The 16,146-nt window shown below is 40.9% G+C and overlaps 1 protein-coding gene across 9 annotated transcripts in view; it reads right to left on the bottom strand.

Moving 5' to 3' along the window:
* The window catches only part of GRIN1 (glutamate ionotropic receptor NMDA type subunit 1), a 135,960-nt gene that overhangs the window by 5,913 nt on the left and 113,901 nt on the right, over positions 1-16,146 (bottom strand). For 3 of the 9 annotated variants that reach the window (XM_073599906.1, XM_073599907.1, XM_073599908.1), the window contains one exon: positions 5,761-5,871. The exons of 4 other annotated variants lie outside the window; for them this stretch is intronic. In XM_073599906.1, the coding sequence (XP_073456007.1) occupies positions 5,761-5,871 (111 nt within the window). Of the gene's footprint in view, positions 1-5,760; positions 5,872-6,936; positions 6,983-7,357; positions 9,116-16,146 lie in introns of those variants that run through there. 2 more of the 9 variants (XM_073599910.1, XM_073599911.1) reach the window with 2 other exon arrangements.

Genomic DNA, 16,146 nt, shown 5'->3' with positions numbered 1-16,146 from the left:
ACATTGAGGTCTTCTTGAGAAAAAGGGTTTCTATACCCCAAAATGTCAGTTTCTATGGTCTAATTTGTCTGCCTGACTACTGTGCCCTTAATTTTACAATCTTGTTATGCTATTTATGTACTCTATTTTATCTGTTGACATGGAATGGACATGTTAAATGCTGTTACATGTGTGTTGCACCTTACATGTATGATATACAGCATGTCATATCTATTGTAATTTTATGTTGACTTTTACTACATTTCAAATATAATCTACTTGTGCATCATATTGTGGTGGGCATGCTCACTTTTTATACAAAATATGTATCCATGTCTTGTAGGGGAGGTGGAATGGCCCCCTGAGTTTTGTCAAGCATCCCTGTGTTTCTTACATACTACCTATATTTTTCCATGAAGGTGTGCATGATACAATTTTTAATTTGCTATTCACTGCAATGTCTTTATTATAATAGGCAACATCTTATTGGCCCATTCACTCCCTGATATGCAGGCAACAAGGGCGGGAAGTGGGTGGGGATTCTGTTGCATGTTCTGCAATAAGAAACAAGTAGGCAATGGTTCAAGGGGTTCCCTTTGACTACATCAGCATGTGCCCATGAACACAACAGTTTTGCAATCCACGTTCAAAATACTATCAAAGCGGGTTGCACAAATTGCAGAGGAACCAAGATTTGGGTATTTGTTCATCAATGCAATGATGCTGAAAAATGTTTGACAAAATATTTGTTTAAATTTATTATATGTTTTATATTTTTTTAATAATAAACTTAAAGTACACTATATTGTCAAAAGTATTGGGATTCCTGCCTTTACATGCACATGAACTTTAATGGCATCCCAGTCTTAGTCTGTAGGGTTCAATATTGCGTTGGCCCACCCTTTGCAACTATAACAGCTTCAACTCTTCTGGGAAGGTTGTCCACAAGGTTTAGGAGTGTGTCTATGGGAATGTTTGACCATTCTTCCAAAGGCGCATTTGAGAGGTCAGGCACTGCTGTTGGACCAGAAAGCCTGGCTTGCAGTCTCCGCTCTAATTCATCCCAAAGGTTTTCTATCGTGTTGGTTTGCAGGCCAGTCAAGTTCCTCCACCCTAAACTTGCTAATCCATGTCTTTATGGACCTTGCTTTGTGCACTGGTCCAAACCATTTGGTGGAGGGGGGGTTATGGTGTGGGGTTGTTTTTCAGGTTTGGACTTGGCCCCTTAGTTCCAGTGAAGGGAATTTTTAAGATATCAGCACACCAAGACATTTTGGACAATTTCATGCTCCCAACTTTGTGGGAACAGTTTGGGGGTGGCTCCTTCCTGTTCCAACGTGAATGCGCACCAGTGAAAAAAAAAAGGTCCATAAAGACATGGATAAGCGAGTTTGGAGTGAAGGAACTTGACTGGCCTGCACAGAGTCCTGACTTCAAGCCGATAGAACACCTTTGGGATGAATTAGAGCATAGACTGTGAGCCAGGCCTTCTCCTCCAACATCAGTGCCTGATCTCACAAATGTGCTTCTGGAACAATGGTCAAACATTCCCACAGACACACTCCTAAACCTTGTGGATAGCCTTCCCAGAAGAGTTGAAGCTGGTATAACTGCAAAGGGTGGGCCAACTCAATATTGAACCCTACAGACTGGGATGCCATTAAAGTTCATGTGTTTGTAAAGGCAGGTGTCCCAAAACTTTTGATAATATAGTGTATATTGGATGGGTGATAATAGGCTCCACTAACTGTACCAACTAAGCTCCATCTCCCATATCATTAATACTTAGTTTAAGAACATCAGATGTATTAAGGTTGGACTGTGAATCTATGACTCTTGACACAGCACTGTTTTGAGATACTAAATGGCAGGGGAGCCCACGCCCCAGCCTGGTCTACAAACCAATACCAAGATTCAGGTAGCTATTGTAGGCCTTCAGATAGTTCCATAATGCATAATAATGCACTACAATCTTTAGCTGATAGCATTTAGAGGGACCAAGTACTGCACTGAAATCTGGGTACAGGAGTCCCCAAAAGATTAAACAAGTTGGTCAGTGATTCAACTTATTGGTATTAATCGAAAACCAAAAATGACTGTTAGGAGAAGCTGCCCTTCAGTTATTCAAAGATGCTATCTTTGTCTAGCGCTTTTGTCAGCTTTATAATGTAGCCGATGTGCTGCTGTAGTGCCTACATGCTGGTATTTGGCACAGAGTTACAAGACAGAAAAAAAAGGCAACATCCGTGGCAGCTTTCTACTGGAAAGAGGTCACAGTGGGAAATTCTCTTTGGATAAAGGAATGAGAAATATCAGTGAGCTGAGAATAAAGGTTCATTGTCAAGGTCTCTGAACTCTGCATTTATAGTGTTGTCTGCTGTGTGTGAAACACAGCTCTGATATATAGAGGATGTTTAAAGATGTATTTGCTGCTGTGTAACCAAACTACACCACAGTTACATAGAATTTTAAGAGTATCAGAATAAGATAGTCTAATTATTGAGTGTTTAATGAATTTGACTGTTCAGAACCATCACATTCAGGTGACCTTTAATTCCTGATACTCAAGCTATGTGTCAACTATACATGTGCAATTAGTTTAGTTTCCAAATCCGTTAATTCAGAATTATCTAAATTAACGAAAACCCATTAAGCGAACTTTTACCAATATTCGTAAATTAGAATATTCGAAAATTCGTAAATTTGTAAATTCGTAAAAAAATTGTAAATCCGAAACCCAAAAATCTGAAAATCTGAAATTAAAATTAACTAACTAATAATAACTTAACTATTATTAACTGTTAAATTATAGGTATTGGAATTTCCTTTCAAATTTGGCTGTTAGTAAACGTAACGAATACGAATTTACCTGAAGTTACGAATTATCCGAAATAACAAATGCTGTATCTAAACGAATGGAACGTAACAAATTAATAATAATAAATAATAATAGTAAAAAAAATGTATTATTATTGTTAATTATTAATTTGTTCTGTTCCATTTGTTTAGATGTGGCATTCGTTATTTCGGATAATTTGTAACTTTGGATAAATTCGTATTTGTTACGTTCACTAACAGCCAAATTTGAAAGGAAATTCCAATACCTATAATTTAATAATTAGTTATTATTAGTTAATTAATTAGTTAGTTATTCTTTCAGATTTTCTTTCTTATTTTCGGATATTCGAGATTTCGGATTTTCGAATTTTCAAATTTATGAATTTACGAATTGCAATCATAACGAATTACCGAAAAACGAACAAAATAAAAAAACCCGAATGAAATGAAAATGAACACATTTTTCGGCAGTGCACATGTCTATTGTCAACCCAGACAAATCAAATGTAAATAAAGGGGCAAATATTAGTCTTACATAATTAGGTCTACACAGATTATAATGTAAAGCCAAATTGTACCTTCGTTTTGAATCAAGCTAATTGCATTCCAGGTGCATCAAAGCACACGTTGTGCAAAGACAGCTAGTTTTCTTTCAAAAGCTGTTTCAGCCTGGGTAGAGAAGCCTATCTCCCTGCTAGCAGCTGCAGAATGGGACCCTTGCTCTCTGTGAGAAAGCAGTACAGAGGTCTGACACCCCCCTGCTATGTCAGCCCCATGCTCCCTGTTGATTGGTGAGCTCTGGCTCACAAGGGTGTGTGTTGGACCTCTGCAAAGAGATCACTGCTTCCAGAAGCAGCATGTTGGCAGAGGACAGGCCTTTTTACTCAGGCTGCAGTAGCTTCAGAAGAAAACAAACCATAAGACTTTGCAAAATTTTATAACGGAATGTATTTAGCTAATGAAAACAGAACATTTAATGGGGATTTTAATACTAAGTTACCTTATACTTGTGTAAAGTCCAGTCATAAGTGGCTTTCTTTAAAGAGACGCCATCATTATTCCTGTTTAACTTCATTGTTTATATTTATATGTATCATATTTTAGGGCAGATATGGGTGAATTCATATATCACAAAATAATCCTGTATTAGCCTTCTCAGGTCAGTACTGTTACCATTGGTGAGCGCAGCCTATTGCATTAGGGTGTGCACCCCAGAGCACAAACACACATGCGTGTATATCAGCAGAGCAGTGAACGGTGTCAGTAGAGCAAAGATTGGTGTCAGTAGGGCAGTGGACATAGGTTTTTTATTTTTATTATTTTTACATTTTTTTTTACAATATTATTGTTTTAATTTTGTACAAGCCCTATTATGGGGCTTTGGTAAAATATCAAGGGTCTAAACAGATCCCAGATGTCTCAATTTTGAGAAAGAAACTAAGGACAAGAATGAAGACATGAGCAATCGGTATAGATCACTCACTGTGTTCATTCAGAAAAGGAAGGCTGGTTAATTAAATATTTACCAGCCCCTTCTCCACTCCTGAGAGGAGAGATGGGAAGCTGGTAGCACTGCAGGGGGGAGATGGGAAGCAGGGGGAATCAGTACCGCATGGGGTGATTAGGGTGTGCCCAGGCACACCCGGCACACCCTGTGCGCATGCCTATGACTGTTACACTAAGAGTGCTTTGATATAACATTTAGCTAATTATTTTAAAACAGGAAGAAATATACATAACTTTTCAACAATGCTGCAGAACAAAGAACTAGCCAGTGTAGGTCAATTTCACATATGTAAATTAAGATTTAAGCAACTCTGCATTAAACTATCAAGCTGCAATAACACTTCGGACAAGGTAAAGTGGCCTCTCAAGCAATATTATCACATGTGATAATACAATAAGACACTTTTGTATTTCTTAAGGGCTATCGTGATAGATTAGGACCATGTTCTTCATAAACTGGATAAAGTACAGCCTATGTCCATCCTCTGGGTAATCTGCTTATTTTGTGTCTAGCTTTGTTCTCTGATCATATAGATGTATGTGTGTTTATACATTACATTGTGACAGTATACAAACCTAGAACATGGTACATCCACATATATTTTTTCCACAGTTGTTCTAAAAACAAATCTAACCTTAACAAACTCACACATTGAAAAACAACAGTGGGAATCACTAACAAACAGTTTGACAGTTGATAATCATAGCTCTATATTGGTATTAGCATGTTTAAAAAATAATTTTAGTCAGGATATCAATAAAGCAAATTGTTGCATTTGGAATTGATGGAACATATCTTGTAGGGGTTGAGAGTTACGGAGAAATTGTGAGGGTGGGGAATGGGGGGGTGGGGATTCTCCTTAGCAAAATGCTGTCATCACAAACAAAAAAGTACACATACTTGTGACACAAACATGACTATCAGTGATGTGGATCTTTGCCAAAATAAAATATAGTGTATCCAGAAGGCATACAACAACAAACAGGAAAAACACTCAAAAAAACCACAAAAAAAGTCTTGTTGTTAAAGATTGGCACCAATAAACGGTATTGAAAAAAAGAAAGGATAACTTAATTTAGCGGCATCAGTGCTAACAAAAATTATTTAGAGATTGGCTCCGTGTTTGAGGTTGGAGTTCAAAGTTCAATTTGTTTACATTTGATGACTGACTGTTGACGAAACATGGGGCTGGGATGCACTGCATGTACAATGTTCAGCTTCTGAATGGGCGTTTGGCAACCAATGGAATGGCAGAAGAAAGTAGACTAAATAGAGGTAGAGAATGTAAGAAAAAGGGAAAGAAATAGCCAAGGGTGTAGAGGAGAAGAAAATGAGAGTAAGCAATAAAGAGAAAGAGCAAGCAAGAGAGAGAAGGAGAAAAAGAGAAAGAAAGAGAGAGAGATAGAGAGAGAGAAAGCTCAATTCTTCTTCCTTACCGTGTCTTTGCAGGACCTACGTCTCTTGAAGCTGGAGGCCAGGGTGGAGGTGATGGACCTAAAAGAGGCTTTCTTTTTAGGGTCAGGTTCTGCTCTACCACTTTTTCTATCCTAAAATGAATATGTATAAGCAATTAGATACCTAATGTGCCTCTCCTTCAACTACTTCTAAACTGAATAAAGTCCATAGTGACACGTGGTTTTGGTGGCGATATCTAATGAGGCTTCATCTAAGGATGGGTTATTGGGTTAGCTACAGGACAGGTAATGGGCCATACTAGTGACTCAGACCTTAATGATGTGCTTCCATCTGTAGCCTCTCTTCTTGACATTTTGGTAGGGCCAAGTTGGGAGTGGTCACCACAAGTTCAAAAACAATTCCACTTTATAGCTAGTTTTCAAAGACTTAAAAAATAAACTAAAGATATCATTCTAGAACTTGGGCACCTGCAAATCTAACTATACTATATTTGCTAATTTGGGAAAACTACTGTTACTTTGTTTTCCCATAAAAAAATTGACAACTTGGTGAAGATCCTTTACTCTACTCTTAAATGCTATTGTTTTTGTCAGTCTTTAGAATGTGGTGACCTTCTAAGGCCAGAGTCAACTCTGGCCATTGCAAACAGGTGTATGTTTAGCCTATCTACTGGGCTTGAAAGGGCTATGTGGTCAGCTAGGGTCTGTAAGCTGGAGTCTATGTCACAAGAAAGATAGAAGACTGCATTAGAAAGCGGCCATTGTATGAATTTTCTGTAAAAAATGTATTCAAAAATTTTAATGGTGCATTGGCGCAAAGCGTATATTTTTTCAAAAGCAAAAAAAAACAATATAAAATAAAAAGTAATTTAAAAAATAAACAGCAAATAAAATAAGAGAAGCATCTGCGTTTTTTGATATTGCATAAGAAAATGTTGTGAACTCATAAAAGGTGGGAGAAAAAGAAAAGATGAGGATCGCTCTGTTATACCCAGTTAAGGATATAACAAAAATTTATTCCACTGGTGACGGGGCACCATAGATGGGATAAATTTTGGGATCTGTCATTTTCCTTATAAGTAGGCATGCACAAATGGGGAGAAAGCGGGATGGATCAGCGTGGAATGTCTAGATTTTTGCTCCATGTATTATCCCAAATCCAAATTTTGCTTGAACAAATAGGTCTTTTCAACTTGCCTTCCTTCTAGTACCGAGACAGACTTTTGCCCTCTGTTGTTCCCACCTGTAGAGAGGTCTCAGATTGTAAGAGTGTTTTTCACAATAGAGTCGGCACAGAGTGATAGGCACACGTTACAAGTATGGAATGGTCCCTCTACATTAACACGGGGAGCAGGGGCTTTCTAGAAGGTTGGCAAGTGAAAAATGTGGTGCTCCCGAAGGTCTAGTTCTACTTGCCAGCAGACTTCTTTCCTTACTGAAGGAGAGAATTTACGAGAGACCAGACAATATTAACTAATTTTTGGATTTATTCTGTTACTTGCAGCAAAAGCCAAAATAATTTTTCTGGCCGAGGCTCATATCTGGATGTACGGTATTTCTCAATAACTTTTCCTTTTTTTCTTTATACAACATACTGTCATCCCAAGTATGTTTGAGGAGCTTAAAGCTCTTTTTTTTTTTTTTTTTTTACTTATTAAGATAAGTACAGGCACAAATGTTTAAAAATCAAGTTGTGGAAAAATTAGGTAAAATCTAGGTCACCCATAATTATAAATGTCTCATTTAAAGATGGAGCCATTGTTCTGGCTGACTCTAAAAGTCCTAGAATAAATATTTAGCCATGCTGTTTTGTTAAGGAAAATGCAATTATAATTTTATTGTATTTATTGTGAAGTGGTATTCTTTTTCCTTATTGGCCTACAAAAATGTATGTAGACTTATTAAGCAATTAGGTAGGTTTTAGATTCCATGTAGGGGTTGTGTAATTTCAGCATGTTCCTTTGCTACTGCCTTTTACAGAGCTGTTAAACCTAAAACATGTATTGGTCTATACATAAGAATTACCAAAAACATTTAAAGTACAACTAAACACAAAACTTTTTTTTCTATTTGGATAGAGTAGTAGAGGTTAGAACCTCTGTTGGATAGGATGGAAGAGGTCAGAACCTCTGTTACGTTTTTATTTGCTGTCTGTGTCCCCATTAGGGAGTAGACTATCTTTGTCACGATCACTATTGTCACAGAGAATGAACATAAATCCAAATTTTCGATAAATCCAAAATTTTGATTTACCACCAAAACAGGAATAAACGGTAAATCTTCCAATGAAGGCAATTGTTTCTGTGACAACTTACATTGGAAATATATCCTCTCGATAGGAAATGAAGGGAAAAGTCCCTAATGAGGCACAGATAAAAAAAAACTGATAGAGGTTTTAACCCTCCTCTACTCTATTCAAAATTAAAAAAAATAAAAACTTTTGGATTTAGATACACTTTAAATATAGATAGGTGAATGATCCTTGATGACAAGCTAGGAGCTAGCAAAACTTCAATCTGGTCAAATACTTTGGTGACCAAAGAGACATTCATAGAATGAAAGGCCATTTCAATGGCCCTTACAACATATCTGACATGTGAAATGGGTTGGGTTCCCACTTCCAGTTATTACACTCTCTTTCAGCCATCACTGGTAAAAACAATAGCTTTTACCCAAATGAACATTGAAAAACATGTCAATTGACTCAAGTTCACAGTGTGAACGTACAAACCCATTAATGCTTTTAAAGAATGCTTTTCCAAGACAATTTGTGTTTTTTTTAAAAAGGTGCCAATAAACCCTTTGACCTAGATCCAACGGTATTCAACTGTCTCGGTCTCCCAGGTCTGCAGGAACTCATAGAAGAGCACATGCACCACAATATTTGGGAATTATTCTTGATTATGTAGATTGTAACTGCACTTTTTTTTGTTTTTTTGTTTTTTTTTGTACAAACCTGAATTTTTATTTCAAAATTGCAACTGTTAGATAGTGAACATCTTTTTTTTCTGTATTCAAACAATTAACTAATAGCAAAATGGCAACTAGTTACTGAAATTTTCCTCTACAGGAAAAACATGGGTTCGTTAGCCATTTGTCACCAAAATAACTGGAGCTACTCAGTTTATTTTACCACGATGACCTGTCCAGTTGTACACAGAGCCCTTATATCTTGGTGACGGAGAGATACATGGATGGAATGTCAGCCATGGTGAGGGGGCTGTATTTCAGTGTGGTACATGGATGTTGTATGGACATATGAAGTTGTATGACACGGTAAGGAACCCATGTGGATGCTGTAGACCCTCTGGAAAGTGCAGTCCAATGTTACATCTATGAAATGGATTCACTTGGTCACGACTCTGTGCTGCCCCGGCTGTAAAGGAAGGGTTAGTTTCACCATCACATTCAACAGAATATGAACTGCTGTATAAACACATTGATAAATATTATCACCTGAATGTACAAATGAGTAAAACTGCAGCATTACTAGACAACATATAAAGCTAAATTTGTTTTCTAAAACATTAGGTCAAACATAGCAGTGTTACACACAATGACTATATGGAACACAGGAACCACAGTGCTGTTTTATTCCACTTGACTTTACAAATAAAGCTGTGGACATTTTGAAAAAAGCTATTGTGCACCCTAAACAAATACAATGCCTACTGGTTTATTTGAACTAAGGACATAAGTGCAATTTGGTCTCTAGTTCACTGGCTCATTTTTGAATATCAGTAAGAAGAAGAAATCACAAGCTTCTATGGAAGCAATATTCTGGATTCAATTTTTTGTCCAGGTTTCAAAATGACAGCTATGGCTCCAAGGAAACTGACTGCTTTCTTTGCGATCTCATGGTCTCTTTGTCATTCTCTTGGCTCTGTAACCAAAAACATAGGTCTTCTTGACTACAAAACGTGTGCAAAAACATATTTTGTAGGCTTGCAGACAGTGGGGGAGATTTACTAAAACTGGAGAATGCAAAATCTGGTACAGCTCTAAATAAAAACGAATCAGCTTCAAGGTTTTATCGTCAGAGCTTTATTGAACAAGCTGAAGTTTAAAGCCTAAATGAACAAGCTGAAGCTAGAAGCTAAATGGCCACCATGCACAGCCGCACCAGATTCTGAGTGCTCCAGTTTTTGTAAATCTCCCCCAGTGGATCTATATAAAAGAAGTATTCATTAGTGTGTGTGCATATGTATATATATATCGATATAGCTATACCGATATATATAGATATATATATATATATATATATCTATATATAAATATAAATATATATATATATATAAATATAAATATATATATATATATATATATATATATATACACACACACACACTGTATATATATCCAGAAATAAGGAGAGGGAGGTAAGGTGAGAGACAGAAAAACAAAGAAAGAGAGAGAGAGAGAAAGCCTTTGACTTAACATATAGATAACTACTAGATAAGGGGTTTGGCAACCCATAACATGCATGACACGAGTGCCACACAATGCTTTTTCTGCTGGCATGAGATATAAGAATTTCTCCCATATGCAATGCGGTGCAGGTAAGCATTTTTTAGACACAGCTTCTCACATGCTGGTTCCCATGGATCCACCACTTGCATCCATCCCAGGCACTTGTATGTGACATCTCTGGCTGGGACTGGTGCACCAGGACAGGTATTCATGTATAGCCTGCACTGCTCTGCATATTGGGGAAATCTTGTAACTCTGCCTTACATACTACTAACTTAGTACAGAGCCCTACTTGCTACCAACTCCTGAACTCTGTCCTACATACTACAAAGCCCTGTACTGTGCCCTACATGCTACTAACCCCTGTACTTTTACCTACATACTACCTACTCCTGAACTCTGCCTTACATACTACTGACTGCTGTACTCTGTTCTACATACTATTAAACCCTGTTCTCTGCCCTACATACTACTAACCCCTGTACTTGTCTCTAAACTACTAACCTCTGTACTCTGCTCTACTTACTACTAACCCCTGTGCTTTGCCCTGCTGACTACTAACCCCTATTCTCTGCCCTCTGCCCTACATAGTACTGACCCCTGTACTCTACATACTACTAACCCCTGTACTCTGCCAACATATTACTAACCCTTGTAAAATGCATTACTTACTCCTGACTCCTGTCCTCTGCAATAATTTCTCCCCACCCCTGAATTCTACATTACTTACTTCCAACCTCTGTACTCTGCATTGCTTAGTCTTGGCCCCTGTACTCTGCATTTTACTTCCACTGATACCAGAGTCATTTCCCCGTAACATTGCACTATTTCTTTCCTCCCACAGATCAATATCACCAGGCATTTTCTCCTACTGACCAATGACACTGAGCAGTTTTCACCCACTGAGCTATGACACGGGGCATTTTTACCACTGACCAACAGCAGGCATTTTTCTCCCACTGACCACCAACAGTGGATCATTTCATTTTTGTTCCACTCATCTATGAAGCTGGGCATTTTTTCTCCCACTGGCCACCAACAGAGGGGCATAGACCACAGACCACCCTTTCTTCCACAGACCACCCTTGCTAGGGCATTTAACCAGCATTGTAAAGGGGAACTTCTACATAATTTTAACTGCTGCAATTTGTATATTACATACTCCTAACCAAGGTGTATTTTGTTTCAATACAATAGTTTCTGGTTATTTAGTAACCTGGTAGTAGTACATGGACTACAGCAAACACGTGAAGCGGGGACGTGGCCAATGATCGGGATGTGAGGACGTGAGGCGCCTGAGCTCCGTCCGATCTGCACAGATCCTTACCCGATCCTGCTAACCCGACCGATCTTCAGGGATCCCTCCTGCCTCATCAGACTCCCAGGACCCCCGAGCACACCGAGCAATGGTCAAATACTGCCCAGCTATGGAGGATGCCCCGGGATTCGCGCCGCAAGCGCTGCCATGCCAGCAGCAGCAAAATGGTGTCGGCTGGCCTCATGCACAGAAGCACAGCCAGCCATCCTCCTCATCAGCGCCGCAGCTCTATGGGAAGGGTGAGTTACAACACACCCCCGCTTGCAGCCCTGAAGATCCCCTTTTGTGCTCACCCCCTGAGGGCACCGATCCTGCTTTGCCCAATGCTATCCATACAGCCACAGGCCCTGCAGGACCCACCCTGGCACAAATCATGAAGGCCATACAGCACAGCCATGCGTCCCTCACCACACAAATGGATTTCATAAAAACTGACCTATCCTTCCAAAAACATGATGTGCAAAACCTAAGACACAGGGTGCAAAATGCTAAGCAATGCATAGGGGCATTGAAAGATGAGACATGTCCCTTACAGGGCTCTGTTAGGGAGCTGCGTCAGGCCCAGGATTATACAGCCGACAAGCTGACAGACATGGAGGACCACCTGAGGCGTAATAATCTGCGCTTCCTGGGATTCCCAGAGGGTTTAGAAGGCAGGGCTCCTGAGGCATTCATGGAGGGATGGTTGACATCTACATTTAGCGCCACCACCTTCTCACCACTGTTCGCCATTTAGAGGGTGCACAGAGTTCCTCTGCGCCCCCTGCCCTCTGGGGCCCCGCCACATGCCATGCTCATTAAATTATTGCACTTCATGGACAGGGAAGCGGTTCTCAGAGCTGCTCGAGAAAAAGGCTGACTACTCTTTAATGGTAATGGAATCGCATTTTCCTGGATTTCCCTTTTGCCACCCAAAAGCAAAGGGCCACCTTTTTGTCGATAAAACGGTGACTGCAAGATCTCCAGTTGCCATACAGCATGTTGTATCCTGCATGACTACGGGTCATTCATCAAGGCAAGGCCTATTTTTTCACAGATCCTAAAGATGCAGCACACTGGGTGGACACCCTGGGACCGCTGGATCACAGGAACCAGAACCGGAGATCTCCTCCTCACTGAATGACACCATCCTCTATCAAGCCCACATGCCTCTTATGTGCAAGCTCCTTACCCAGTTGTTGTTAGCGGGGGAGAGTGTGAGAGAGAACACAGCATCCTTCACAACCATCCCACCATCCCCTACCCACAAGAAAGTTGGGAACACTTTGCAACATTCAGATGCGGATCGCACTGCCAACACTTATCCTGGATGACTGTCCTTACTACTTCCCTGTCTGTCTATTTTCAGAATAATCTCCTAGCACTTTTGGAATGCTTCCTTCTGGGCCCGGGCTACCATACATATATTGTTATATGTGGACACGGATGGAAGCCCACTTTCACAATCCTCCCTTCGCTCCTCAGGGCTTGTCGGCCCGCGGGACTGTATTAGGGTCCCCCTGCTTTGCAGTTTTAGTTCCGGGAACAAAGCTCTCATGTGTTTGGTTTTGGGAGCCGGGAGGGTTGGGGTGGTTTTGAATGTTTGGGGATTTTTTCTTTTGTCACTTTTTTTTTGTATAGTTTTTATCTCATACCTTTTGTTCACAAGTTTACTGGCCCGGTCTGGGCATCCAGTTAATATTTGCTACAGGCACAATGTTCTCTCACATGTATGATTTCATGCTCACTCCCACTCCTCAGGGTGCACAGAGTTCCACGCTTTGGTTGACACTAAGGCACCATGAGAACTGGGCGTCCATAACTATAACTATTACTCACCTATGGCCAATCTACGTCTAATTTCATGGAATGTTAGGGGGCTTAACTCTAAAGTGAAACGATCAATAATGTTTGAATATCTGGCACGACACAATCCGCATGTGATCCTTCTCCAGGAAACCCATCTACAGGGCTCCAGAGTTATGGCCCTTAAAAGAGCTAAAATAGCTTATGCCCTTCACGCCACATACTCCACATATGCCCGAGGGACTTCTATCCTTATAGCCAAATCAGCACCTATCACCATCAAACACAACAAACTTGATCCTAATGGCTGCTTTGTAATTCTCGTGCTTGAACTCCTTGGTTAACATTACACAGAGAATAGTCTATATGTTCCACCGCCTTTTACCAAACAATTATTTGAGCGAGTGATGGGCACGATACTGGAAATTGCTGAGGGCCCTTTACTAATAGCTGGTGACTATAATACAGTCCTTGACAACTCCATTGATAGGTTTTGCTGTTCTACCCTACCCCCACACCCTTAGGCTCCTTCCTGACCCAATTTGATCTAGTGGAGGCCTAGAGATGGAGACCTGCGGATGTGCGGGAGTACTTGTGCCAGTCCGACTCTCACGGTACACTGTCACATATAGGTTTATGTCTTGTCTCATCAGATATGCTTAACATGGTGACCGGAGTCAAATATCTTCCCAGGGCAATGTCCGACCGCTCACTTTTGATGGTGGACCTCGCCCTGGGCACACTCTCCTCAATCAGGTATGGCGATTGAGCCCATTGTGGATAGCAGACCAGGCTATTGTAAACCAGAGTATGGCCGACATAAAAACCTATTCGATAATTAACAAACAGAGTGCCTCCATCCCTGTGGTCTGGGATGCCTTTAAGGCCACCGCGCGGCTCCTTTGCTGCAGCTATCAGGCAGGCCCGTAAGGCGTCATGGTCCAGATTGGTGGGTGCAGAAGGAGGACTCAGAGATGTGGAGACCGCTTATTCCACATCCCCTACCCCTGAAACACATGCGATATGGAAACATAAGTCTAGGGAACTAGAGTTGGTACTCTTGGAACGCACACAGAAAAAATTGCTATATTAGAACCAACGACTTGTTGAATTCAGAGATAAATACAGTCGCCTACTGGCCTATCTGGCCAGACCTGACTATCAGCCATGTAATATCCCAAGAATCATGAACTCAGAAGGCATAGTAGTTGAACAAACAAAGAGATCATGGAAGCGTTTGTCGCATTTTACTCCACATTATACGCTACTAGAGCTCACTACACCATAGTGGAACTAGATGACTATCTTTCTGACATCTCACTTCCAAAACTAATGGACCAACATACCCTAGTGCTTGATGCTCCCTTAACACCTGAAGAAATAGGGGAGTCTATACAATTGTTCGCCAGACATAAAACGCTGGGATTAGACAGATTCCCCATAGAGTGGTACATGCAGTTCAGGGAATTTTTGATCCCACACCTGCTTCGGATGTATAATTTTGCCCTAAAAAAGGAACAGTTACCTCCTTCTATGTCTGAAGCGCTGATTGTCCTAATTTCTAAACCCCATAAGGACCACCTTCTCTGCGAATCGTATCGACCGATTTTTCTCATTAATTCAGATGTAAAAATTCTGGCCAAGGTGCTAGCCCGATGACTGAATACAGTCATTACTACTGTTAGTGGCGCAGATCAGACTGGATTTATCCCTGGGTGATCAACCTCTATTAACTTACGTAGACTTTTTACCAACGTGCAGGCGGTTTATGACACGACTGGCTCTCGGGCCGTCCTGGCCCTAGACCAGTGGTTCTCAACCTTCTAGTGCCGTGACCCCTTGATGAAATTTCCCAAGTTGTGGGGACCTCTAACAGTAAAATTATTTTCGTAGCATGGGTTGTCAGCATCCAAGGCAAGACAAGTAATTTGCGCCCCTAACTCACGGACATTTAGCGCTCCCTGAGTCCCTTCCACTCGTACAGTATTAAAACCACTTATGGTACATTTTAGGATGCACCACACTTTCTCTTTGTTCTCCTTTCTTTCCCTTTTATCTCTCTCTCTCTATCCTAATTTTAATTTGTTTCCCCCATCCCTCTCTAGCTGTCTGTCTTTTTCTTTCTCTCCCTTTTTCTTTGTTCCTCCCCCTCTTTTCCTCTCCCTTCCATGTATTCTCTATTTTTATTCCTTCTCTTACTACTTGGTGGTGGGGGGGTGGGATGATTGGCGGTGATGGCAGAGAGTTGGGATGAGTGGCAGTACTAGTGGGGGGTTGGATCTGTGGCAGTGCTGGGGGGAAGTTCTGATCAGCCAACTTAGGTGCTCTTGATCGAGGTCATCTGCTAATCTGAGAACTGTAGTGGAGACTTTTAATGGTAACTCTAATCACAGGTAGTGTTACTCGCTGTGTCTCCAGATTCACTGAGTCTCGTAGCAGTGACACCTATGCAGAAATCAGGAGATAGGGTCTCCGCCAGCCCCTCTCACTTCACATTCCTCACCAGTCAGCTGACTTCTAGTCTCTGCCCCCCAGCCATGCCATGAACTGAATGGGTGACTGCGGGCTCGAGGGACAGCCCTGCTGGGCAACCGCAAGTAGGCTGGGAGAGTGGTGCAGGCTTCAGGAACAGCCCAAGATTCGGTGACCCCTGGCAAATCGTCATTTGACCCCCGAGGGGGTCCCGACCCTCAGGTTGAGAACCACTGCCCTAGACGCTCACAAGCCCTTTGACTCGGTCTAATGGCCCTACCTCTTAGAAGTCCTGGCTAAGTTTGGATTTGGCACTACCTTTATCAAATGGGTGCAGCTATTGTATCTTAAACCCACCGCTA

The sequence above is a fragment of the Aquarana catesbeiana genome, linkage group LG09 (genome assembly GCF_042186555.1).
Source record: "Aquarana catesbeiana isolate 2022-GZ linkage group LG09, ASM4218655v1, whole genome shotgun sequence".
Taxonomy (NCBI): domain Eukaryota; kingdom Metazoa; phylum Chordata; class Amphibia; order Anura; family Ranidae; genus Aquarana; species Aquarana catesbeiana.
Note: the sequence above shows the minus strand (reverse complement) of the source record. Positions and strands in the feature narration are given on the sequence as shown.